Source organism: Acinonyx jubatus, chromosome E1 (genome assembly GCF_027475565.1).
Source record: "Acinonyx jubatus isolate Ajub_Pintada_27869175 chromosome E1, VMU_Ajub_asm_v1.0, whole genome shotgun sequence".
NCBI classification, from domain to species: Eukaryota; Metazoa; Chordata; class Mammalia; order Carnivora; family Felidae; genus Acinonyx; species Acinonyx jubatus.
In genome coordinates this window covers 25148454-25175037 of record NC_069397.1, presented here as the reverse complement: position 1 = coordinate 25175037, position 26584 = coordinate 25148454, and the positions used below count along the sequence as shown (strand labels likewise).

The following is a 26584-nucleotide window of genomic DNA, read 5'->3' as shown; positions in this document are numbered from 1 at the left end:
ACATAACCAATAAAGAAATTGAATTAGTAATCAAAAATCTCCCCAAAAAACAAGAGTCCAGGGCCAGATGGCTTTCCAGGGGAATTCTACCAAACATTTAAGGAAGAATTAACACCTATTCTCTTGAAGCTGTTCCGAAAATAGATATGGAAGGAAAACTTCCGAACTCTTTCTATGAAGCCAGCATTACCTTGATTCCAAAACCAGACAAAGACCCCACTAAAAAGGAGAACTACAGATCAATTTCCCTGATGAACGTGGATGCAAAAATCCTCAACAAGATATTAGCCAACCAGATCCAACAATACATTAAAAAATTATTCACCATGACCAAGTGGGATTTATACCTGGGATGCAGGGCTGGTTCAATATCCATAAAACAATCAGTATGATTCATCACATCAATAAAAAAAAGGACAAGAACCATATGATCCTCTCAATGGATTCAGAGAAAGCATTTGACAAAATACAGCATCATTTCTTGATAAAAACCCTTAAAAAAGTAGGGATAGAAGGAGCATACCTCAAGACCATAAAAGCCATATATGAAAGACCCAACACTAATATCATCTTCAATGGGGAAAAACTGAGAGCTTTCCCCCTAAGGTCAGGAACAAGACAGGGATGTCCATTCTCACCACTGTTATTCAATATCGTATTGGAGGTCTTAGCCTCTGCAATCAGACAACACAAAGAAATAAAAGGCATCCAAATCGGCCAGAAGGAGGTCAAACTTTCACTCTTCGCAGATGACATGATACTGTATATAGAAACCCAAAAGATTCCACCAAAAAACTGCTAGAACTGATCCGTGAATTCAGCAAAGTGGCAGGATAAAAAATCAATGCACAGAAATCAGTTGCATTCCTATATACCAACAATGAAGCGACAGAAAGAGAAATCAAGGAATCGATCCCATTTACAATTGTACCAAAAACCGTAAAATACCTACGAATAAATCTAACCAAAGAGGCGAAAAATCTATACACTGAAAACTATAGAAAGTTTATGAAAGAAATTGAAGAAGACACAAAAAATGGAAAAAGATTCCACAGTCCTGGATAGGAAGAACACATGTTGTTAAAATGTCAATACTACCCAAAACAATCTACATATTCAATGCAATCTGTATCAAAATAACAGCATTCTTCACAGAGCTAGAACAAACAATCCTAAAATTTGTATGGAACCTGAAACGACCCCAAATAGCCAAAGCAATCTTCAAAAAGAAAACTAAAGCTGGGGGCAATCACACTCCAAGACTTCAAGACGTGTTACAAAGCTGTAATCATCACGACAGTATGGTACTGGCACAAAACAGACCCTCCAATCAATGGAAAAGAATAGAGAGCCCAGAAATGGATCCAGAAACATATGGCCAACTAATCTTTGAGGAAAGAATAGAAAGAAAGGAAAGCAGGAAAGAATATTCAATGGAATAAAGACAGTCTCTTCAGCAAGTGGTGGCAAAACTGGACAGCGACATGCAGAAAAATGAACCTGGACCACTTTCTTACACCATACACAAAAAGAAACTCAAAATGGAAGAAAGGCCTAAATGTAAGACAGGAAGCCAACAAAATCCTTGAGGAGAAAGCAGGCAAAAACCTCTTTGACCTTGGCTGCAACAATTTCTTACTCAACATGTCTCCAGAGGCAAGGGAAACAAAAGCAAAAATGAACTATTGGGACCTCATCAAAATAAAAAGCTTCTGCATGGTGAAGGAAACAATCAGCAAAACCAAAAGGCAACCGACAGAAAGGGAGAATATATTTGCAAATGACATATCAGATAGAGGGTTAGTATCCAAAATCTATGAAGAACTTATCAAAATGAACACCCAAAAACCAAATAATCTCAGTGAAAAAAATGGGCAAAACACATAAAGAGGCACTTTTCCAAAGAAGACATCCACATGGCTAACAGACACATGAAAAGATGCTCAACACCACACATTATCAGGGAAATACAAACGAAAACCACAATGACACAGATACCACGTCATACCTGTCAGAATGGCTAACATTAACAACTCAGGCAACAACAGATGTTGGCGAGGATGCAGAGGAAGGGGAACCCTTTTGCACTGCTGGTGGGAATGCAAACTGGTGCAGCCACTATGGGAAACAGTATAGAGGTTCCTCAAAAAATTAAAAATAGAACTACCCTACGACCTAGCAATTGCTCTACTAGGTATTTATCCAAAGAATACAAAAATGCTGATTTGAAGGGGCACATGCACCCCAGTGTTTATAGCAGTGCTATCAACTACAGCCAAATCATGGAAAGAGTCTAAATGTCTGTCGACTGATGAATGGATTGTGCGAGCGTGTGCATGCACATGCGTACACACACACGTGCACACACACACACGCACACACACACCCGCGTGTGCACGCACACACACACACACACACACACAATGGAATATTACTTGGTAGTCATAAAGAATGAAATCTTGCCATTTGCAACTACGTGGATGGAACTAGAGTGTATCATGCTAAGCAAAATAAGTTGGTCAGAGAAAGATAAATATCATATGATTTCACTCATGTGTAATTTAAGAAACAAAATAGATCAACACAGGGGAAGGCAAAGAAAAATAAGACAAAAACTGAGGGGAGGCACACCATATGAGACTCAAATACAGAGAACAAACTGAGAGCTTCTGGAGGGGTGTTGGGTGGGGGGATGGACTAAATGGGTGATGGGTACTAAGAAGGGCACTTGTTGGGATGAGCACTAGGTGTTATATGTAAGTGATGAATCATGAAATTCTACTCCTGAAACCATTATTATGCTATATGTTAATGAACTTGGATTAAAAACAATTTTTTTAATGCCAACTGTTAACATTAAAAAAAAAAATGTTGCGGCGCCTGGGTGGCTCAGTTGCTTAAGTGGTGGACTTCGGCTTGGGTCATGTTCTCACAGGTCATGAGTTCGAGCCCCACATTGGGCCCTGTGCTGACAACTCAGAGCCTGGAACCTGCTTCAGATTCTGTGTCTCCCTCTCTCTCTGCCCTCCCCAGCTCGCATTCTGTCTCTGTCCCTCTCAAAAATAAATAAATGTTAAAAAAAAAAAGTAAAAGGGCTTTAAAAAATCTTAAAAATAAGAAATAGCATGACTGACTTCAATTAACAGGTATGATAACTGAAGCCCACAGACAGTGAGAAAACCAGATTTAAAAGTTTAAAGATAAAAGTGTTAGCTTGTATTGTCCTTATTATGCACCAATACAACATTCTATCCTCAAAGACAAATTACAGGCACAGACACACATACACACAACTATCACAGACAATCACTGCTAGAAGTTCAAAATTAAATACATTTTAAATTGAGGTTAAAAGGAATTCGGTAGACAGAGGGAAGGGAGAAGAAAGTGAAATATGACCAAATGGCAGAAGCTGAAGAAGTAAAGAGGATGTCATGCAGATCAGTCAGTTTGGAACAGATATTCTATGTATTAGGACTATAAAATATAAATTGAAAGGTAAATTTGGAAATTAAGTATTTCCAAAGGAATGCCATTCATTGTGCTTCAGGGATGTGTAAAACAGAACATTTAAATTTTCTGGGTAGAGCTTATACAGGTGTGTGTGTGTGTGTGTGTGTGTGTGTGTGTGTGTGTGTGTGTGTACACCAAGCTAGACACTTAACATTTATGCAATCTACTTTATGTAAGCTACAGTTCAATAAAAATGAATATAAACCAAAACAAAAATAAGGGTAAGAGTAAAATTGGTGGTTTTACATACAGTGAATGTAAACACAGTAGTTAGAAACTTAAAATCCATGAATAAGTGGGTTAAATGGGTGACGGGCATTAAGGAGGGCACTCTTTGGGATGAGCACTGGGTGTCACATATGAGATTAATCACTGTGTTCTACTTCAGAAGCCAAGACTACGCTTTATAAAGTTAACTAACTTGAGAATAATAATAATAATAATAATAATAATAATACCTGTTAATGTGAAAAAGAAAAAGAAAGAAAGGCTCCTAAGAACAATTCTAATACAAAGATGGGCAAATCCTTTTATGTAGAAACTATAAATTTTTATTGCAAGATGCTAAAAGACAACTAAATAAATGGAAGGATATACTATGTTGCAAGATGTTAAAAGACAACTTAATAAATGGAAGGATATACTACGTTTGTGGATAAAAATACCCAATATTGTAAAGATACCATCTCTCTATCCCAAATGGACCTACACTTTCAATACAATTCCGATAAAAATTCCAAAAGGGAAAAAAAAAAAAGAAAGAAAGTTAAAATCCTACCCCTATGGGGTGGGATGGGGTAAATACAACAAAATCTAAAAACACAGCAGCCAGAGAGGGATGTATAAGAAATATAGATACATAGTGAGGAGTCAAGAAAGAGGTCAATGAGTCTCAGATGTGTAGCTTGGCCAAATGGGTGGTCAAAGCACCACAAATCATGTATTCCAGAGCGCATATATGACAGTATAACAGACTTCAATCAAGGTTCTAGTAGTGGAGATCAGAAACTATGTAACAGGGGCATCAGACTGGCTCAGTCAGTGGTTCCTGCAACTCTTGATCTTAGGGTTGTAAGTTCCAGCCCCATGTTAGGTGTAGATATTACTTAAAAAAAATAAAATCTTTTTTTTTAAAAAGAAATAACTATAGAACAAAAAAGTATTAGATGAAAAATAAACATTTTCATCATTTAGCATTTTTTTTAATTTAAAAAAAAATTTTTTTTAATGTTTATTTATTTTTGAGACAGAGAGAGACAGAGCATGAATGGGGGAGGGGCAGAGAGAGAGGGAGACACAGAATCAGAAGCAGGCTCCAGGCTCTGAGCCATCAGCCCAGAGCCTGACGCGGGGCTCGAACTCACGAACCGTGAGATCGTGACCTGAGCTGAAGTTGGACGCTCAACCGACTGAGCCACCCAGGCGCCCCCATCATTTAGCATTTTTATTTTGGGTATATTTGCAAATATATCAAATATTAGCAAATTACCAAGTGTCTCTGGAAATTAGTTTTCTTTACCTATCTGATCTATTTCAAAACATTACTCCTTAATTATGTTTCAGAAAGAGTAATTATAAGAACAACCGCTAACACATAACAAAGATTTCTGAGCAGGTAGGCATTTGTTGCACAACCTAACTCTATACATCTATATCTACACAGATTAGTGTAGTGGCTTCTTAGCCCATCAAAAAGATAGGATTTGAAAAAAGAGACCAAAACAATAACCATCAGAAACTTCCCTGAAACCATCAAAGCAACAAAAGGAAAACCAAAAGATTAGTTCATTTTAAATTAGAGAAGAATAATTTTACCATTTTTTTAATTTGTTTAATGTTTACTTATTTTTGAGAGACAGTGGGAGAGTGTGAGCAGGGGAAGGGGCAGAGACAGCAAGACACAGAAACTGAAGCAGGATCCAGGCTCTGAGCTGCCAGCACAGAGTCCGACGCGGGGCTTGAACTCATGAACTGCAAGATCACGATTGGAGCCGAAGTCAGATGCTTAACCGACTGAGCCACCCACGTCCCACGAATTTTATTTTTTCTATACTGTTGGTACCCTAAAGACTTTGTAACACCCATTATATTAATTCTGAATACTAACACAGCCTACTGTTTTTTACATTCTCCTATTCATCCTCCATTCCTGCACCCAGTCCTCATTCCCATCCCTTCCCACCATAGGTACCCACCCGACTGGATGTAATATATGTCCTTTGAAATATGCGTTTTCAAATATGTGTTTTTGAGACATATTTTCACTGTTTTCAAAGCACTGTTCAAAATAATGCATGGCAAGAGTATAAACAAATCTGAATGAGAACACTGAAACAAGCCTGAATCTGGGGGAGGGCCAGAGCATTCCAGAGGACAGGAAAGCAGAAGGGACAATAAATATTCAAGTACTTCACTGCTTAACAACCACTAAAGTTGTCCTGATAAGAAAAAGTTTAATTCACCCTTGGCTACTTTGCATGTATGTACTTGGCTACAGATATTCTTTACATTCTTCAAAATTTAATACTGTTATAGTTATATCTGTTATGGGTAGCTATAGTGTTACAAGTGTGTGTGTGTGTGTTTGTGTATGCATTTACCTCATTTTTCATATATGCCAATGTATGTATTCACATCTTTCATTAGTTCATTTAGTGTGAATTGGGCATCTCTGTTTAATTAACTAGAAATACTGTGGCAATGGTGGTGGGGAAAGAGAAGGGCTCTTCCTTACTAACGGATACCCAGGACCTGGGGCTACATTAGGACTTTCATGGGCCCTGGGCAATTTTGCCTTTATGGACCTCCTCTTCTATGAGAAAAAATATTTACAATTATATTTTATAATTACAGTTGCTGGTTTTAAAAATATATTAAAGTATTCCATTAGCTTAAAAGTTTATTACTATTATTATTATTATTATTTTGCTTTTAAAAGGAATTAAACATTTTGGTGGGACCACAATACCAGCATGGGCCCGAAATTATGATGCCTACTGTACTTTATGATAAGTCAAACCTGAAAAGTTACCACTAACTCTCATATAAGGCCTGTGCCACAATGAACAGAGAGCAAAAAGAACAAATCCTTCAGGGAGTAATCCATTATGTGAGTAAGATATGTCATTTTGCAAGATGACGACAGAGGAGAGTAATTACAAATCTATAATGGAAACATCCCCTTCTTAGGGGAAAAAAAGCAATAAACTCTTCAAGCTGCCTTTGAATTATTAGTGATATAGTATAAATGACTGGCAGTAATAAACCAGAAGCTGTTGGATGAGAGGAAAACTCAGAAGCCACATAATTCTGTAAATCTGTGAGGCATTATAGATGTTAGCAAAAATCAAGACAAGGTATTTTTCTGACCACTTACTGTGATCAATGGGAGAAACTCTGTGCAAAAGAAAAAAAAAATCGAACCTAAACTTTTTTAATGATTAACCCACGACCACCATCACCTTTCAATATACAACATTTAAGTAACCAGAAAAATTTCAAGTCTGTTAAAGATGCAGTCAAGCATCCAAAGGGATACATGTTTAATCTACTTTACTACAGACCCAACATTAATTTTCCTCTTATTAATGGATGGAAAAGCAATTTCTCTGCCAAGGAAGGGCAATTATTTAAAATGTAGATGTGCTGTACTTCACAGCTCTCAGCTACTCAGCTGGCAGAAATAATGCCTCTGGAAAATAGATCAATTATTTACCAAATTAAAGACAACAGGTCTGTTTTAGAAATGTCAGGCTTACTGCAGAGAGTTGAGAATTTCCTTTTCTTTTTTTCCATGTTTATTTATTTTGAGAGAGAGAGCAAGCAGAGGAGGAGCAGAGAGAGAAGGAGAGAATCCCTAAGCAGGTCCATGCTGTCAGTGCAGAGCCTGACATGGGAGGGGCTTGAACTCATGTATTGGGAGATCATAACCTGAGCCAAAATCAAGAGTCAGATGCTTAACCGACTAAGCCACCCAGGCACCCCAAGAATTTCTTTTTTATGTTTCTAATTTCCAATTTGATTAATAAAAATGCTTATCTTCTTTTATGTCAAAGGTAATATACTTAACACCCAAATCTAGTTTACTTAGTTACACAAATATGATTTAATTTCCACAAGATATTTTTAATATATGTTACATATTTCAATCTTAAGGATGTGTGATATGTTTCTTCATTTTATACAATTTGGCATCAGGGATCACTCCTACAATTCATAGGGAAAAAGACAATTCTCATTCAAACTACAAATTAGAAATAACTGAGTTTTATTCAACAAATGAGTAATTACATTGAATTAGTGCCTTATCTCTGCCCTGCCATGGTTTTTTTCATAATTATAGAAAAAAATAATAAGTGTAATTATTCAGTGTTTACTTATTAATTATGTGAAAATTACCAGGCCAATAATAAATACCTGGGTATGAAGTAAAAGCTTATCTATAGCAGAAAACATGTTGAAAGAATACTCTTGATGGGTATAAAATTTAAACTAGGATGAGGGAAGTTAATAATAATGAAAACAGCAACAGCTAAATTTTTGGAGGTGACCCTATGTTTTGGGTATTGTTTTGGATACCATTATCACCCTCTCATTTCACTGATGAGAAAACTGAAGTACTAGGAGGGATCCAAGCGTATTAAGTTACTTGCCCAATTAAGCAGCAAGGTGGGGGTGGGGAGAACATGATATTTTGTTTAGGGTCATGTAGGTCTTCACAAAATAATACATAAAAAATGGGACTCGAGAGATAAATAAGAGTTGCCCAGGCAAATGAGGATTTCAGGTGGAGGAAAAGTGATGTAAAATGTTTAAGGAGCTGAACAATAGTATGGCTAAATGTTGGAAGGAAAGGTAGAAGAACGGGTTAAAGCAGTAAAGTTGTGCCAGGCTATATACTTTTGGACAACACAATACAAGACGAAGAGATCATTAACATTTAACATTTCTTATAAAATATTTATCTTTTTATTTTTTATTTTTTAAAAAAAAAAATTTTTAACGTTTATTTATTTTTGAGACAGAGAGAGACAGAGCATGAACAGGGGAGGGGCAGAGAGAGAGGGAGACACAGAATCCAAAGCAGGCTCCAGGCTCTGAGCCATCAGCCCAGAGCCCGACGCAGGGCTCGAACTCACAGACCACAAGATCATGACCTGACCTGAAGTCGGACGCTTAACCGACTGAGCCACCCAGGCCCCCCTAAAATATTTATCTTAAAATGAAACTAAACACATGGAAAAAGTATGATACAATAATCACAAACAGAATAACCCAGAATTGGACTATGACCAAATAAGAGTCTTTTAAAAACTAAGAGTAACCAAATGATTCTATATATGTACTATTATGAATTAAATATCTGTGCAGCCCTCACATTCATATATTGAAACTCTAAAAACCCAGGCTATATTTGAAGATGGGGTCTCTAAGGAAGTAATTAAGTTTCAATTAGGTCATTGGCTGAGACCCTGATCTGGTATGATTAGTGTCCTTATAAGAAGAGACACCACAAACCCTTGTACGCTATTGGAGGGAAAGGTAAATTGGTGTAACAGCTATGAAAAACAATATGGAAGTTCCTAAAAAAAATTAATATTAAAACAACCATATGATCTAGTAATTCCTCTACTGGGTATTTACCCAAAGAAAACAAAAATACTAATTCAGAAAGATATATGCACCCCTATGTTTACTGTAGCACTATTTATAATAGCCAAGATATGGAAGCCACCCAAATGTCCACTGATAGATGAATGGATAAAGATGTTATATATATTTACATATAAAATAAGGAATATTATTCAGCCATAAAAGAGAATGAGATTTTGCCATTTGCAATAACATGGATGGACCTAGAAGGTATTATGCTAAGTGAAATAAGACAGAGAAGGATAAAAGCATATGATCTCACTTAAATGTAGAATCTAAAAAGTGAAACAAATGAACAAATAAAAAAACAAACAAAAAAAAAACAACCAGACTCTTAAATATAGAGAACAAACTGATGGTTGCCAGAGGGGAGGTAAGGGGGATGGGCAAAATGGATAAAAGTTAAGAGGTACAAACTTCTAGTTATAAAATAAATAAGTCAGGGAGATGAAAAGTACAGCTTAGGGAATATAGCCAATATTATTGTAATAACATTGTGTGGTGACGGATAGTGACTGCATTTATTATAGTGAGCACCAAGTAATATATAGAATTGTCAAATCAAGATGTTATACACCTGCAACTAATATAACATTGTATGTTGATGATACTTCAATTTAAAAGACACACACACACACACACACACACACACACACACACACACACACCACAGAACTAGCTCTTTTTCTCTGTCCCCACTTCCTTGCACCAAAGAAAGGACAAGTGAAGACACATTGAGAAGGTGACTGTTTGTTAGTCAGGAAGAAAGACCTCACTAGAAACCAAATCAGCTGGAAGTTTCATCTCAGACTTCTAGCATTCATAACTGTGAGAAAAAAAGGTTTTGTTGTTTAAGCTACTACATCTATGGGATTTGGTTACAGCAGCCCAAGCTAATATATGTACACAGGTTACTGCCTAAATTTAGGGTCCCTGAGAACATTTTACCCACTCAAATGACCAGCAAAGAGGATTTTGGGTTGAATTTGTAAAATCAAAAGAGACTGCTGTTTTAACCCTATAACAAAAACAAAACCAATAAACAAAACAGAAAAACCCCAGAGTTTTAAAAAATCTATCTCAAAGTTCAATACAAAAAAACATAAATAAAAATAGTAGCTCTTACATCAGGCAGAAAAACAGCTGGAGGAAGAGGAACCCACAATATGTGAAGGCAAGGAGAACACAGCAACCTTTTCAAAAATTTTCAGTGAGCTGACGCTACAGATTAGAATGCTGCCCCCCAAAAATTCAACTCTGTACCCAACTAATCAAGAGGATCAAGAGTAATAATACTAAAAGCTGTGAACAAAGTAAGAGTGTTGACCGCTGCTGAAAAATTAATGAGTAACTGTCAAAAACTATCTAGTCGAAACATGCCTGAAAATTATGGGCAAAATACAGATATTCCCATACAGAAAATAGCTAAAAAGTCATCTTCATCAGAGAATCCAGAAATAGCCAACAGAAGTATGTTACTTTAATGAAAAAGTACAAAAGAAACTCATCAGAGAAAGAATGGAATTTTGAAAAAATAATAAAGTGCCAACTGGATATCCATAAGCCAAAAAATAATAACCATGACCTAATCCGATACATTATACAAAAAATAACAATGAATTTGGATCATAAATTTAAATATAAAATGTAGGGGTGCCTGGGTGGCTCAGTCAGTTGAATATCTGACTTCAGCTCAGGTCATAATCTCTTGGTTTGTGAGCTCGAGCCCTGCATCAGGCTCTCTGCTGTCAGCATGGAGCCCGCTTCAGATCCTCTGTCTCCCTCTCTCTCTGCTCCTCCTTCTCTCTCTCTCTCAAAAATAAAATAAATATTAAAATAATAATAAAAACAAAAAAAATAATAAAAATAAATTTAAATACAAAATGTAAAACTAGAAAACTATCAGAAAATCACATAGAAGAAAAATCTTCAGGCCCCAGACTGGTGCACATTTCTTAGGCAGGAACACAAAAACACAACTGACGTATTTTTTATTGGATTTGACAAAAAGTAAACAATTTTGCTCTGCAAAAGACTCTGTTAAAAAGATAAAAATACAAACTTCTGACTGGGAAAAAAGATTTCCAAATGACCTCTCTTACAGAGGCCCCCATCTAGTATTTATAAAATTAAAAAGTGGCAATAATACCAAATGCCAGCACGGATGCAGAGAAAGCATGTTAAAAGGATTAAAGGAAAGTATGAGAACAATGTCTCACCAAGCAAAGGATAGCAATAAAGAGATAATATAAAAAAAGGAAACAAATAGAAATTCCAGAGTTCAAAAGTACAATAACTAAAATAAAAAATTCAATAGAGGGGCTCAAATCGTGGTTTTGAACCTGGCAGAAGAAATCAACTGAGATTATCGAGTTTGGGGAAAAAAAGAAGAAGAAAAACGAATAGAGCCCCAGAGACCTATTAGACACCACCAAGATTAATCTGTGAGTAGCAGGAGTCCTAGAAGAAGAAAAGAGGGAAAAAAAGGTAGAAAGAATGTTTAAAGAAATAATAACATCCCAAACATGATGAAAAACATTTAGGCAATGGAACTATCCTGTATTATACTATAAAGGTAGATATATGTCAATATTAATTTGTCAAAACACAGAGAATAGGTGAACACCAAGAGTGAACCCTTGTGTAAACTACAGACTTTGGTTGATAATGATTGGGTCAATATATGTTCATCAACTGTAACAAATCTACCACTGTGGTGTGGAATGTCAATAGTGTAGGAGGTTTGGAGTGGGGGCCGGATTATATGAGAGTTTTCTGTACTTTCCAATTGTGCTGTGAACCTGAAACTGCCCCCCAAAATTGGAGTTTATTAATTTAAAAAAAAGCTCCTGAGAAAATGTTACTCATTGTGTATCTAAATCACTGAAACCAACAAATTTACACCACCCATATTGAACCTACCCAGATCTAAGCACCGGAGGCCTCTCTGGCACTTCAAACCATATCATAAATGTTGCCATTAAAATATTTGTTTTAATTCAGGACTCAGAGTCACAGCTAATAAACAAGAATGGGAAGGATAAATTGAAAAACAAACTGAATGCAGCTGCTGAACTAAAAGTTTCACAACGCTATTTAATGGCATCCCTTAATTTCTTTGCTGAATAGGTGCCATACAAAACCGAACTGCATACCACCCAGACAACCTACATTTTCTCCTTAATTCACTTTGGACTGTTATTTCATCATGTACATTTTACATTGTTTTTAAAATTTCTCAGAAGGTGGACAACAGGTCTGGTTTTCTCCTTGAATCCTGATGTATGTCTAGGACATCTTAATAATTCTGTCATCAGAAAATATGCCTCTCTAAAAAAAAAAAAGACTAAGAAATTTATTTATATTGTTAAGCATAACAGGGATATGTTCAGGTAAAGTGGTTACAGAATGATCAGGTTTAAAAACAAAACACACAATAAACATTGCTATGTTTTGTTCTGCTTATTTTTTAATGAACTTCCCTAAACTTGTAAAAAGTATTCTAACAAGCACTACTGTTATTATTGGCCACACTACATACCCCATGAAAAAGCCTTTAACTAAATAAGAGAATTATTGGAGGAGCAAAACAGTTAAAACTTATTGACATAAATAAATTTAGAAATATGTATGGATACATGTTAAAGAAAAACTGGAAGGTGTTACTAGAGGATCTACAAGTTGTATTTTGAAAAGATCAATTTAAGTAAAAAATTGTAAGTACTGTTTTAATGCCCATTTAAATTACACACCTTTCTAAAAAATACCAATTAATAAAAGTTCAGAAGCTAATAAAACTTTTTCAACCAGAGAGCAGAAAATGTATCATTTTATAACATAGGAGGATTTAAAGATCAATAGAAAATACATCATTTGCTCTCCCAAAAATATTTTTTTAAACTATAACGTAAATAACTACAGGGGAAAAATAACAGTTACTAAGGAATCCATGAATTTACAAAGGGCAATGCAGCCTCTTGCTTCAAACATTTCATATGCATTCTCAATTTGAGAAGGTTAGGATAAAGCAAGCAATATAATACAGAAACTAGACAAGTAAAATAAAATGTCACACAGGAGCTGGGTAATAGCAGCCACAGCTAAACCCAATATCATTCTATAAGTAACAATTCAGATAGTGACCAGCTTAAAAAAAAAGTCAAGGCTTTCAAATCACTGAGAATTGAATCTTTTATAGATACACTTGCTTATACTCAAGCAATAACAGTCATACTCTGAATAGCAAAGACACTCAGAGCTGAACAGTAAATAACTAAGATGAATTGCAAGCAGTTGCATGAAATCTCCACTATCTTCTATGAAAGATTTTGCAAACCAATTTTGTGAGTGGTTGCTGAGTTATGAATCCTCCATTTAATTCAAATATTTAAACATGTACGAAGCATTTATAAAATGCTGCAGAAATGATGACACACTGAAAAATGTATCTGCCACATAATAAACGGATGAGTCCACTGTATAGACCCTGCTTCACAATCTATGTCAAATATGCCATATTTTTCTTGCCTCATTCATTCAACCAATATTTATTTATATACCAGACACAGAATCATTATTTCCTAACTAATCATCTTTTAAGTTCCAATTTAGAATTGACTTCTTTTGAAGAACTTTCCCCAATAGTCGAAACCAAGTAAATATTCATCTCCTAGCATTCTGTCCTTACTCCACAAAGGATTTTCTTCCTTGCTTTAAGTCCCTATCACACCAGTAGATGCCATGAGTAAGGACTGTCCCTTGTTAACTTAATCACAAAGACTGAGCCAGGCAATGTGAATGGAGTTTCTAGGGAGCATAAACCTTTTTGATTAACAGGATCCTAAACATTCTAGTGCCATGAACCTTTTAAGCAATATGGTAAAGCCTAGGAACATCTTTCTCAGAATAATATATTTTTAAGACAAAGTAAAATACATAACATTTTAAAAATTGACATACAGTGTATGTCTTTTTTTTAGGTTTTTTTTTGTTATATATTAAAATACAGTATCTACTATAGTTTTGAACCATAAGCAATACTGGGAGAATTATGTAAATAAGATAGAAATGATGTGAAAACATCTATTATTTTTATTTGTTCATAAACTCAGGAGTACAGCTAATATTTCACTATTTTATTTTACATTTTCATAAGTGAAGGAAATTTTCATCAGAGATTAGAGAAAATAAAGATGTAATTTTTTTCCTAAGTTCACATACTCTCTGAATTCTATCCATAAACCTTCCAGATCTTAGACTGAGGTTAAGAAGCTTCATTTGAGATTCAAGAAAAAAATGAAAGAGATCCCAAAACTCATAAAATAGTTCTCATATAAAGATCTTCCCTCCAAGAAATTACAACATCCAATGTGAAACTGAATTAAGAATACAACAGAAGAACATCAATTTGTATATTTTAAAATGTTACATACACACCAAAGGAATGATCTAGACAAAAATAATTGATAACTCAGACTTCATTAAAATTAAATAATTCTGATTTTCAAAAATACTTTCAAGAGAATAAGAAGACAAGCCATAGACTTGGAAAAAAAATTTACAAAACACCTAATACAAGACTGCTATCCAAAATATACAAAGAACTCTTAAAAGTCAACAATTTAAAAATGAACAACCCAATCAAAAAATGGAAAAAAGATCTGAACAAGCACCTCATCAAAGAAGATACACAAATGGCAAATAAACTATGGTATGTCCACACAATGGAATGTTATTCAGCACTAAAAAGAAATGAGTAATCAAGGCATGAAAAGACATGGAGGAGCTTTAAATGCTTATTAGTAATTGAAGGAAGTCAATCTGAAATGACTATATACAGTAAGATTCTAACTATGTGACGTTCTGGAAAATGAAACAAACTATGGAAACAGTAAAAAAGATCACTGGTTGCCTGGCAGGGGTTGAGGAAGGTAGGGATGAACTGGTAGAGCAAAGGGGATTTTTAGGGCAGCGAACCTACTCTGTATAATGGTGGATATATGTCATTACATATTTGCCAAAATTGACAGAATGTACAACACCAAGAGTGAACCCTAATAATGTAAACTGGAACTCAGAGGTTAGGTAGGAAGACAAGTATTTAAATAAATGATTACTTCAAGATAAATTATATCATAGCGTTATACAAATAGTGCTCTAGGAACACAAAAAAGAAGGTATAAATATAAAAATTTTTAATCTTACCATAAAACACAAATTTGCGAGTTCAAATAAAATCAAATAAAAAATGTATGTCAAAATTATGAAATCATAGTAAACTGTGGTTTTCTAGAATTAATTGCTAGACAATGATACAGATAACTATAATATTCTTTAAGGTAAGTGGTATGTTCTTGTTACAATGGAAAGCCACAGGATGGAAAAAGTACAGCTTCCAATGTCTAAAGCATTCTGACTATGGAGATATGAAATATACATTAATACAAAGGAGATTTGACATAACAGATGGACCATCAAAATGAGTCATACTGGTTACTCCAAGTAGAGTGCTGTAAGTGACATAACTTCCAGATTGTTTCTTCAAATTTAACTTAATTCCCATAACATTCAAAGCATTTCCATAAATCTTTGTCTTTATTAATTAAATCAATCCTACTGATCAACAACCGCTACAAAAATCTTCCTCTCTATCAAAAATGACTAATTAAGATATTAGAAGGAAGATTATTCAAAATGCTCTATATTATCCTCTTACCATCATTCTTTATTTGAAAAGATGAAAAGGGAAAAAAAGATGGGTCTTTCCATCAATTTTCACTGATAGGATAATTTCTGCAGAATAAGATAAAAATGACAATCTCTTCAGATCCATCAACCAAAGGGATAAGATCTAAAACGACTGTAAGTTTATGAAGACTATTTCAGCTCCCAAAGCAAAATAGCAATTTTATCTTTTACTTAAAAACAAAGTATTTTAAAAATGACTACACTGGAATGGAATTACACCACTGTAAGTACTAAACCAACTCCTAACAATGAAAATTGGTAAGTAAAGGGAAAGAATTAAGTATTTATCCTGCCTTTCACATACAAGAGAACTATGGTGCATTCCTGGTTGATGAGAGAAAACTTTTTTTTATAGAACAGTAGTTAATCTTGCAGAAAACATGGTATTATTAGAAAAACCACCATTCTCCAGGCTTCAACATAATACAACTATTAAGTAAAAAGTTGTTTCAGAAATGAAGGCAAGTGGCTTCAGCCAGTTGAGTGTCTGACCCTTGATTTCAGCTCAGGTCACGATCTCAGGGTCATGGGATCGAGCCCCTCGTTGGGCTCTATGCTGAGCATGGAGTCTGCTTGAGATTTTCTCTCTCTCTCTCTCTCTCTCTCTCTCTCTCTCTGCCCCTCTCCCCCACTCATGTTCTCTTGCCCTCTCTAAAATAAAAAAGAAATAGATAAAAAGAAATGAAGCCAAAATAATGCTCTGCAGATTACTTGCTAATCTCCATAAGAAAAACCTATCTCCAATATGTAGATATTTTGAGGGTCTACTAACATAGCCATGTGATCAACACAGTATCATATTATATATTTTGCAGGATACATTTTTGAGATAATTGGAAACTTTAAATTATGGCTTGGATATTAGATAACATAATGTGTTAACTTTCAAAACTACAATATAATATCTGGCTATATGGGAAAAGGTCATTATTCTTAGGAAATCATGATTAATTTGTAGTGGGTAAGTTGTCATTACATGCGTAACTTACATTCAAATGATTCAACAAAATACATATACTTATGTACATCTATTATACATACATGGGTATACAAGTACATATATGTAAGTATACACATACCTATACATATATATATTTATTTATTATGCACAGAAATGTGAACACCTATTTAATCAAGGTAGTGATATATGGGTCATTACTATACTATCTTTTAAATCTATTTTTATGTCTGAAACTTTATATAACAAAAAGTTTGAAAAAAAAAATGAAAAGTAGTAGGACATTCCACATTACTATAACATCTCTCCTAATCAAATGTTTTAAGAATAAATAGAGGGGCGCCTGGGTGGCGCAGTTGGTTAGCGTCCGACTTCAGCCAGGTCACGATCTCGCAGTCTGTGAGTTCGAGCCCCGCGTCGGGCTCTGGGCTGATGGCTCAGAGCCTGGAGCCTGTTTCCGATTCTGTGTCTCCCTCTCTCTCTGCCCCTCCCCCGTTCATTCTCTGTCTCTCTCTGTCCCAAAAATAAATAAACGTTGAAAAAAAAATTAAAAAGAAAAAGAAAAAGAATAAATAGAAAAACAAAACCACTACCAAAACACAGGGAAAAATACAAGCAAATACTTTATAATACGCTTGTATGTGAAAGTGAAAAAGAAATTTTAAATTACAAGGAAAGTGCCACTTACATACATTAATATGTAGTCTGGAATACTGCAGTTCCTGGCTTAATTATAATACAGAAATTAATGCAACTCAATACCACAGTTTACCTACTGCTGATATTCAATTACCTCTTTACTGAGAGCAAAACTAATGATGGTGGGTTTCTAAATTTTTATTAATTTTTTTAAATGTTTATTTATTTTTGAGAGACAGAGTGTGAGCAGGGGAGGGAAAGAGAGAGAGGGAGACACAGAACTCAAAGAGGGCTCCAGGCTCTGAGCTGTCAGCACAGAGCCTGATGCAGGTCTCAAACTCATGAACTGCAAGATCATGACCTGGGCCAAATTTGGATGTTTAACTGATTGAGCCACCTAGCCCCACCCCCTAAATTTTTATTTTAAATTCACCCACTCAAGAACCACTTACTGAAGTCTACTTACTTTTCTGATACACATTGACACATTATGAAAAGTCAGATTCCATATTTCATATTTTCCATTTCCAAAAAAAAAAAAAACTTGTTGAAATCCCATGACATAAATGGAAAGAAAAAGGACATACCACTTGTATTAAATGCCATACAGCACACTGGTTTCTCATGAGCAGGAAAGTGGGCCACGATACCATCACTGTCAGAATCCTCGCTCACAAGCACCTTCACAGAAAGAAAGAAGGACAATGGAAATTAAACTTTACTCACCAATTACTGAGCCTGAAGATATACACAGCTACACTATAGTATCCCTGACCAAAAGTATGCATGATTGCTTCCACTATACTGGAAGATTATTGTCACTGTAAGGTGAGAATGCCACTTTAGGAATGAGGAAAAGATACAATATACTCCAGAAGATCAATCACATAAACTCTAAAAACAGTTGATGGGCTTTACTGTAGATGACAGAGACAAAAATTTCTTGAAGTAGAGGTTCAGAAAAAAACAAAAAGCATAAAATCAGCTTTGCAGAGCTTCATCCAAAGACAGGAACATACAATTCTTATTATGTTATGACCTACTGGAAGATGTTTGCTTACAACTAGATCATTACTGGATCATGATATTCAGACATAAATAATTTAATCTGAAGTAAATCAGGAACTAATCCTAAATGGGCAATGTTAATTTTTCTTTTAGTATGAAAAACTTTACAAAGGTATACTTTACATACCATAAAAGTCACCTATTTCATGTTTACAATTCAATGATTTTATATAGTACTGTAACCATTACAGCAATCCATTATATAGAAATGTCTGCTTTGTCATCCTTTACTATCCTAATGCTTTAATTTTCTTGCCTATTGCTGACTCAAACCTACAATTCAGTAAAGCTACTGATATATCAAAATTTTTGTGCATAGATCTTTATTACCATTTTAACAACTTTTAAGTGTTCGGTTCATTAAGTATACTCACATTGTTGTGTAACAAATTTCTAGGACTTTTCCATCTTGCAACACTGAAACTCTACCCACTAAACTCTGATTCTTCTTCTTCCCTCCCCCCAGCCATTGATAACCACTTTTCCACTTTCTGTTTTTATGATTTTGACTACTTTAGAGAGTCAAAATAACTGGAAGAATATAGTTTTTGCACTTTTGTGATGGCTTTACTTCCCTTACCAAAATGTCCTCAAGGTTTGTCAATGTTGTAATATGTCACAATATTTCCTTCTATTTCAAGGCTGCATAATATTATAGTATGTATATACCAGATTTTCCTTTATCCATTCACCTAGTGATAGATATATGGATTGCTTCCATATCCTCGCTACTGTGAATATGCTGCAATGAACAAGGGTGTGTAAATAGTGCTTCCAGATCCTGCTCTGAATTCTTTTGCATACAAACCAGGAAATCAGATTGCTGATCATATGATAATTTCATTTTTAACTTTTTGAGGATCAATTTTTTTTTATCTTTTCAAAGAACAAATTTTGGATTTCCCCCAATATTTCACTATTTACTATTTTGTTGACTTATGTTCATATATTTAGTATTTACTTCATTTGTTGTTTGGTTATAATTTGCTCTTGTTTTTCAGATTAGAAAATGGGAAAAGTGAAGATTATTAGTTTCAGACTGTTTTTCCTCCCTACTATAAGCATTTAAAGCTATGAATTTCCCTCTCTGTAAAAGAATAGCTGCACTTCATAAATTCTGATATGTTCACTTTTTATTTTTATTCCATTCCAAATATTTTCTAACATCCTTGGGATTCCTTCTCCCACCCATGAGCTATTGATAGGTGTGTTTTATTTCCAAATATTTGGAGATTTCCATAATTTCATTGTTATTTTTTTAAGTTTATTTATTTATTTATTTTAAATATGAAATTTATTGTCAAATTGGTTTCTATACAATACACAGTGCTCATCCCAACAGGTGCCCTCCTCAATACCCATCACCCACCCTCCCCTCCCTCCCACCCCCCATCAACCTTCAGTGTGTTCTCAGGTTTTAAGAGTCTCTTATGCTTTGGCTCTTTTCCACTTTAACCTCTTTTTTTTTTCCTTCCCCTCCCCCATGGGTTTCTGTTAAGTTTCTCAGGATCCACATAAGAGTGAAACCATATGGTATCCGTCTTTCTCTGTATGGCTTATTTCACTTAGCATAACACTCTCCAGTTTCATCCACATTGCTACAAAGGGCCATATTTCATTCTTTCTCATTGCCATGTAGTATTCCATTGTGTATATAAACCACAATTTCTTTATCCATTCGTCAGTTGATGGACATTTAGGCTCTTTCCATAATTTGGCTATTGTTGAGAGTGCTGCTATAAACATTGGGGTACAAGTGCCCCTATGCATTAGCACTCCTGTATCCCTTGGGTAAATTCCTAGCAGTGCTATTGCTGGGTCATAGGGTAGATCTATTTTTATTTTTTATTTTTTATTTTTTTTCAATATATGAATTTATTGTCAAATTGGTTTCCATACAACACCCAGTGCTCATCCCAAAAGGTGCCCTCCTCAATACCCATCACCCACCCTCCCTCCCTCCCACCCCCCATCAACCCTCAGTTTGTTCTCAGTTTTTAAGAGTCTCTTATGCTTTGGCTCTCTCCCACTCTAACCTCTTTTTCTTTTCCTTCCCCTCCCCCATGGGTTTCTGTTAAGTTTCTTAGGATCCACATAAGAGTGAAAACATATGGTATCTGTCTTTCTCTGTATGGCTTATTTCACTTAGCATCACACTCTCCAGTTCCATCCACTTTGCTACAAAGGGGCCTATTTCGTTCTTTCTCGTTGCCATGTAGTACTCCATTGTGTATATAAACCACAATTTCTTTATCCACGGGTAGATCTATTTTTAATTCTTTGAGGAACCTCCACACTGTTTTCCAGAGCAGCTGCACCAGTTTGCATTCCCACCAACAGTGCAAGAAGGTTCCCGTTTCTCCACATCCTCGCCAGCATCTATAGTCTCCTGATTTGTTCATTTTAGCCACTCTGACTGGCGTGAGGTGATATCTGAGTATGGTTTTGACTTGTATTTCCCTGATGAGGAGCAATGTTGAGCATGTTTTCATGTGCCTTGTGGCCATCTGGATGTCTTCCTTAGAGAAGTGTCTATTCATGTTTTCTGCTCATTTCTCCACTGGATTATTTGTTTTTTGGGTGTGGAGTTTGGTGAGCTCTTTATAGATTTTGGATACTAGCCCTTTGTCCGATATCTGTACATTGATTTTGTATCCTGTGACTTTGCTTAATTCATGTATCAGTTCTAGCAGACTTTTGGTAGAGTCTGTCGGGTTTTCCATGTATAGTATGATGTCATCTGCAAAAAGTGAAAGCTTGACTTCATCTTTGCCTATTTTGATGCCTTTGATTTCCTTTTGTTGTCTGATTGCTGATGCTAGCACTTCCAACACTGTGTTAAACAACAGCGGTGAGAGTGGACATCCTTGTCGTGTTCCTGATCTCAGGGGGAAAGCTCTCAGTTCTTCCCCATTGAGGATGATGTTAGCTGTGGGCTTTTCATAAATGGCTTTTATGATGTTTAAGTATGCTCCTTCTAACCCGACTTTATCGAGGGTTTTTATTAAGAAAGTATGTCATCACCACTAACCCAGCCCTATAGGAGATCCTAAGGGGGATTCTGTGAGTGAAATGTTGCAAGGACCACAAAGTACCAGACATCACTACCAGCATGAAATCTACAGACATCACAGTGGCTCTAAACGCATATCTTTCCATAACACCAAATGTAAATGGACTAAATGCACCAACCAAAAGACATAGGGTATCAGAATGGATAAAAAAAACAAGACCCATCTATTTGCTGTCTACAAGAGACTCATTTTAGATCTGAGGACATCTTCAGATTGAAAGTGAGAGGATGGAGAACTATCTATCATGTTACTGAAGTCAAAAGAAAGCTGGAGTAGCCACACTTATATCAGACAAACTAGACTCTAAATTAAAGGCTGTAACAAGAGATGAAGAAGGGAATTATACAATAACTACAGGGTCTATCCATCAGAAAGAGCTAACAATTATAAACGCCTATGTGCCGAATACGGGAGCCCCCAAATATATAAAAAAATTAATCACAAACATAAGTACCCTTATTGATAAGAATGTGGTAATTGTGGGGGACTTTAATACTCCACTTACAACAATGGGTAGATCAGATCATCTAGACACAGGATCAATAAAGAAACAAGGGCCCTGAATGATACATTGGATCAGATGAACTTGACAGATATATTCAGAACTCTGCATCCCAAAGCAACAGAATGCACTTTCTTCTTGAGTGCATGTGGAACATTCTCCAAGATAGATCACATACTGGGTCACAAAATAGCCCTTCATAAGTATAAAAGAATTGAGATCATACCATGCACACTTTCAGACCACAATGCTATGAAACTTGAAATCAACCACAGGAAAAAGTCTGGAAAACCTCCAAAAGCATGGAGGTTAAAGAACACCCTACTAAAGAATGAATGGGTCAACCAGACAATTAGAGAAGAAATTTTAAAATATATGGAAACAAAGGAAGATGAACATACAACAATCCAAACGCTTTGGGATGCAGCGAAGGCAGTCCTGAGAGGAAAATACATTGCAATCCAGGCCCATCTCAAGAAACACGAAAAATCCCAAATACAAAATCTAACGGCACACCTAAAGGAAATAGAAGCAGAACAGCAAAGACACCCCAAACCCAGCAGAAGAAGAGAAATAATAAAGATCAGAGCAGAAATAAACAATATAGAATCTGAAAAAACTGTAGAGCAGATCAATGAAACCAAGAGTTGGTTTTTTGAAAAAATAAATAAAATTGATAAACCTCTAGCCAGGATTCTCAAAAAGAAAAGGGAGATGACCCAAATAGATAAAATCATGAATGAAAATGGAATTGTCCCTCAGAGATACAAGCAGTTATCAGGGAATATTATGAAAAATTTTACGTCAACAAACTGGACAACCTGGAAGAAATGGACAAATTCCTAAGCACCCACACACTTCCAAACCTCAAACAGGAAGAAAGAGAAAACTTGAACAGACCCATAACCAGCAAAGAAATTGAATCAGTTATCAAAAATCTCTGAACAAATAAGAGTCCAGGACCAGATGGCTTCCCTGGGGAATTCTACCAGACATTTAAAGCAGAGATAATACCTATCCTTCTCAATCTGTTCCAAAAAATAGAAAGGGAAGGAAAACTTCCAGACTCATTCTATGAAGCCACATTACTTTGATTCCTAAACCAGACAGAGACCCAGCAAAAAAAGAGAACTACAGGCCAATATCCCTGATGAATATGGATGCAAAAATTCTCAATAAGATACTAGCAAATCGAATTCAGCAGCATATAAAAAGAATTATTCACCATGATCAAGTGGGGTTCATTCCTGGGATGCAGGGCTGGTTCAACCTTTGCAAATCAATCAATGTGATACATCACATTAGTAAAAGAAAAGAGGATCCTGTCAATCGATGCAGAGAAAGCATTTGACAAAATTAAGTTTATTTATTTTTGAGGGGGAGAGAGCACAGTAGGTAAGCGCAGGAGGGGCAGAGAGAGAGGGAGAGAGAGAGAGTCCCCATTAGCCAGCACAGAGTCCGATATGTGGGGCTTGATCTCACCTACCATGAGATTATGACCTGAGCTGAAATTAAGAGCTGGACGCTCAACTGATGGAGCCACTGGGGCGTCCCATTCTGTTATTGATTTCCATAGTTCTCAGGAAACATACTTCTCATAATTTTAATACTTTTAAAGCTATTTATATATTTTTTTGCCCAACCATAAGGTCTATCTTGGAAAACATTCCAGATGTTCTTGAAAAGAATGCAAATTCTAGTCAGTTAAGTGTCTAACTTTTGATTTTGGCTGGGGTCGCCCAGTTTGTGGGTTCGAGCCCCATGTCAGGGCTCTGACAGCACAGAGCCTGCTTGGTCAGTTAAGTGTCTCTCTCTCTCTCTTTTGCTTTCCTGCTCTCTCAAAATAAATAAATAAATTTTTAAAAAAGAAAAAGAATGCAAATTCTACGGGTTTGGAGGGTAGTGTTACACCGTGCTGGTTGGTAGTGTTCTAAATCCTCACAAATTTTTGTCTAGTTTTTCCTATCAATTATTGAGAGCACAGTATTTAAATCTCATGCTGTAAATGTTAGTTAGCTATAATTTCTCCTTTCAATCTGTCAGATTTTGCCTAATGTTTGTTGGGAAATGCTGTAGCTGTTTACACATTAATAGTTGCTTTATCTACCTATTACATGGACCCTCTTATTATTATGAAATATCTTTTTCTCTGGCAATATTTCCTGACAAAGTATTTCTGTCTGATATTAATATAGCCATTCCAGTCCTATTATGGTTACTGTTTATGTGGTACGTTTCCTCAGTCCTTTTACTTCAGCCAATTATGTCTTTGAATCTGAATGATTCTGGTCTGATAATCAATGTCTTTTAACTTGAGTCCATTTATAGTTAATATAATTATGCACATAATTGGATTTAGGTTTGCCATTTTGCTATTTACTTTGTCTCAGGTGTTGTACCTCTGATCCTCTTCTTTTGTGTTATTTTTAATATTACTATTTTAATTCCTCTGTTAATTTTGGGGGGTTAATTTTTTAGTGGATGCTGTATAGGTAACAAGGTGCTATACAGATTACAAGATTGTCAGTTAACTGCAAAAATTATAGCTCCTTGCTCCAATATAGCTGCACTTCCTCCCCATTCCTTTGTGCTACTGTTGTCATATATATTATCAGCTGAGAAACGTTATAGTTATTCCCTAAAACAATCGTTTTAAACTACCTTTTAAAGAAATTAAGGGAAGAGAAAGGTAAGTATTTATACACTTCATTTCTTCAAATGTTTTTCTGCCCCTTTCTCACCTCTCTTTCTGAGATCCCAGTCACACATATGTTGGTACACTTGATGTTGTCCCAAAGGTCTCTGAGGCTCTGCTTATACTTCACCAACATTTTTTTCTCCTGTTCTTCAAATTGGCCCCCAACTGAATTGCGATCTCAGGCCAGTGGAGCTACACATTTTCCCTTACTCATCACCCACCAAGTGAAAATACTGTTGGGCTTGGGTTTTAACATACTAATCCAAATCAAGTAAATCCCCTGTCTAGAAGGGAAAAGGCTTGTTTACAATGGCCCACTCTGCACTGGTTAAACTAATCACACTCACCAAGCTCCAGGCAGATGTGAATGAGAGCAGCCTCATGCAAAAAGGCCATTTTCTCCTACAACTATTATCCAAGCTCTAAAGTCTTTACACACTTATCATTTCATTCTTAGTTTTGGTCAATTTCTGGAGTCCCCAGATAGTTATTTTTGAAAATTCTTTCTAGTAATGTATTCATTTTCTGGAGACAGGATCTACTTATGTACCTCTTCAGCATAACTGATAGTCATCCCCAAACATCAGTAAATTTATACATTCAAATCACCCATTTTAAATACATAAGTGGATAATGCTTAGTAAATCCATACAATTGTGTAACCATCACCACATTCTCCATTTAGATTTCTTCCACCATCCCCAAAATGTCTTCATATTAACTTTACAGATTTCCAACCCTAAGCCCCAGGCAATCCTTATGTATATTTTATCTCTTTTGCCTTTTCTAAAAATTTTGAAAATGTTTCATATAAATAGAATCATGCAATTTGCCTTCTACTTTCTTTCACTTATATAATTTTTATAGTTCAGCTATGTTGTTTCAGGTATCATTCATTTCTTTATATTGCTAAACTGTTATCCACTGTATGAAAATACCACAACATGTGGGTTCACCCACCAGTTCTTGGCAATTTGGATTATTTCTAGTCAATTGTTACAATGCATAGGCAGCTATGAATATCTATGTGCACATATTCTTGTGAATATGTTTTTATTTCTCTTGGGGAGATACCTAGAAGTGAATCTGGTCAGTCATATGGTAAACATATGGTGAACTTTTAAAGAAACTAACAAATTGTTTTCCAAAATAGCTACATCATTTTATATTTCCATCAGTGAAGCGTGAGGTTTCCAATTTTTCTACAACCTTTCCAACACTTTGTATTGTACATCTTTTTTAATTATGGGCAATCTACTAGAAGCAGAAATCAGAATGATGGTCACCAGGGACCGTGGGGACAGGGGTTTGGGGAGTTACTGTTTACTATTTAATGAATCCAGATGATGAAAAAGTTCTAGAAATAGATAACAGTGATGGTTATTGTGATAACCATGGATATTGTGATGTGCCATTGTGATGGCACAACATTGTAAATACACTTATGCACTGAATTGTAAACTTATAAAATGGTTACATGTCAATGTTTATGTTATGCATATTTTATCACAATGCGGGTGGGGGGAACATGCATTATAAGTTATTCTCTTTTTAGTTGTTCGATTGACTTTCAAAGTATTAAGTGAGAAGAACAAGAAAACGAAGTCTTATAGTAGCAGTATCTGGGAAAGTGTGTTAAACTACACTTGTTAAATATTTACTAAAGGTTTGTTTTGAGATATATGGTATATTCACACAATTGTAGAACCATCACCACAACCAAATTTAGAACA

The 26584-nt window shown here is 35.5% G+C and overlaps 1 protein-coding gene across 1 annotated transcript in view; it reads right to left on the bottom strand.

Moving 5' to 3' along the window:
- Window positions 1-26584, bottom strand: part of BCAS3 (BCAS3 microtubule associated cell migration factor) — a 606762-nt gene that overhangs the window by 389898 nt on the left and 190280 nt on the right. The window contains exon 15 of the mRNA XM_053211840.1: window positions 18097-18190. Within this exon, the coding sequence (XP_053067815.1) occupies window positions 18097-18190 (94 nt within the window). The remainder of the gene's footprint in view (window positions 1-18096; window positions 18191-26584) is intronic.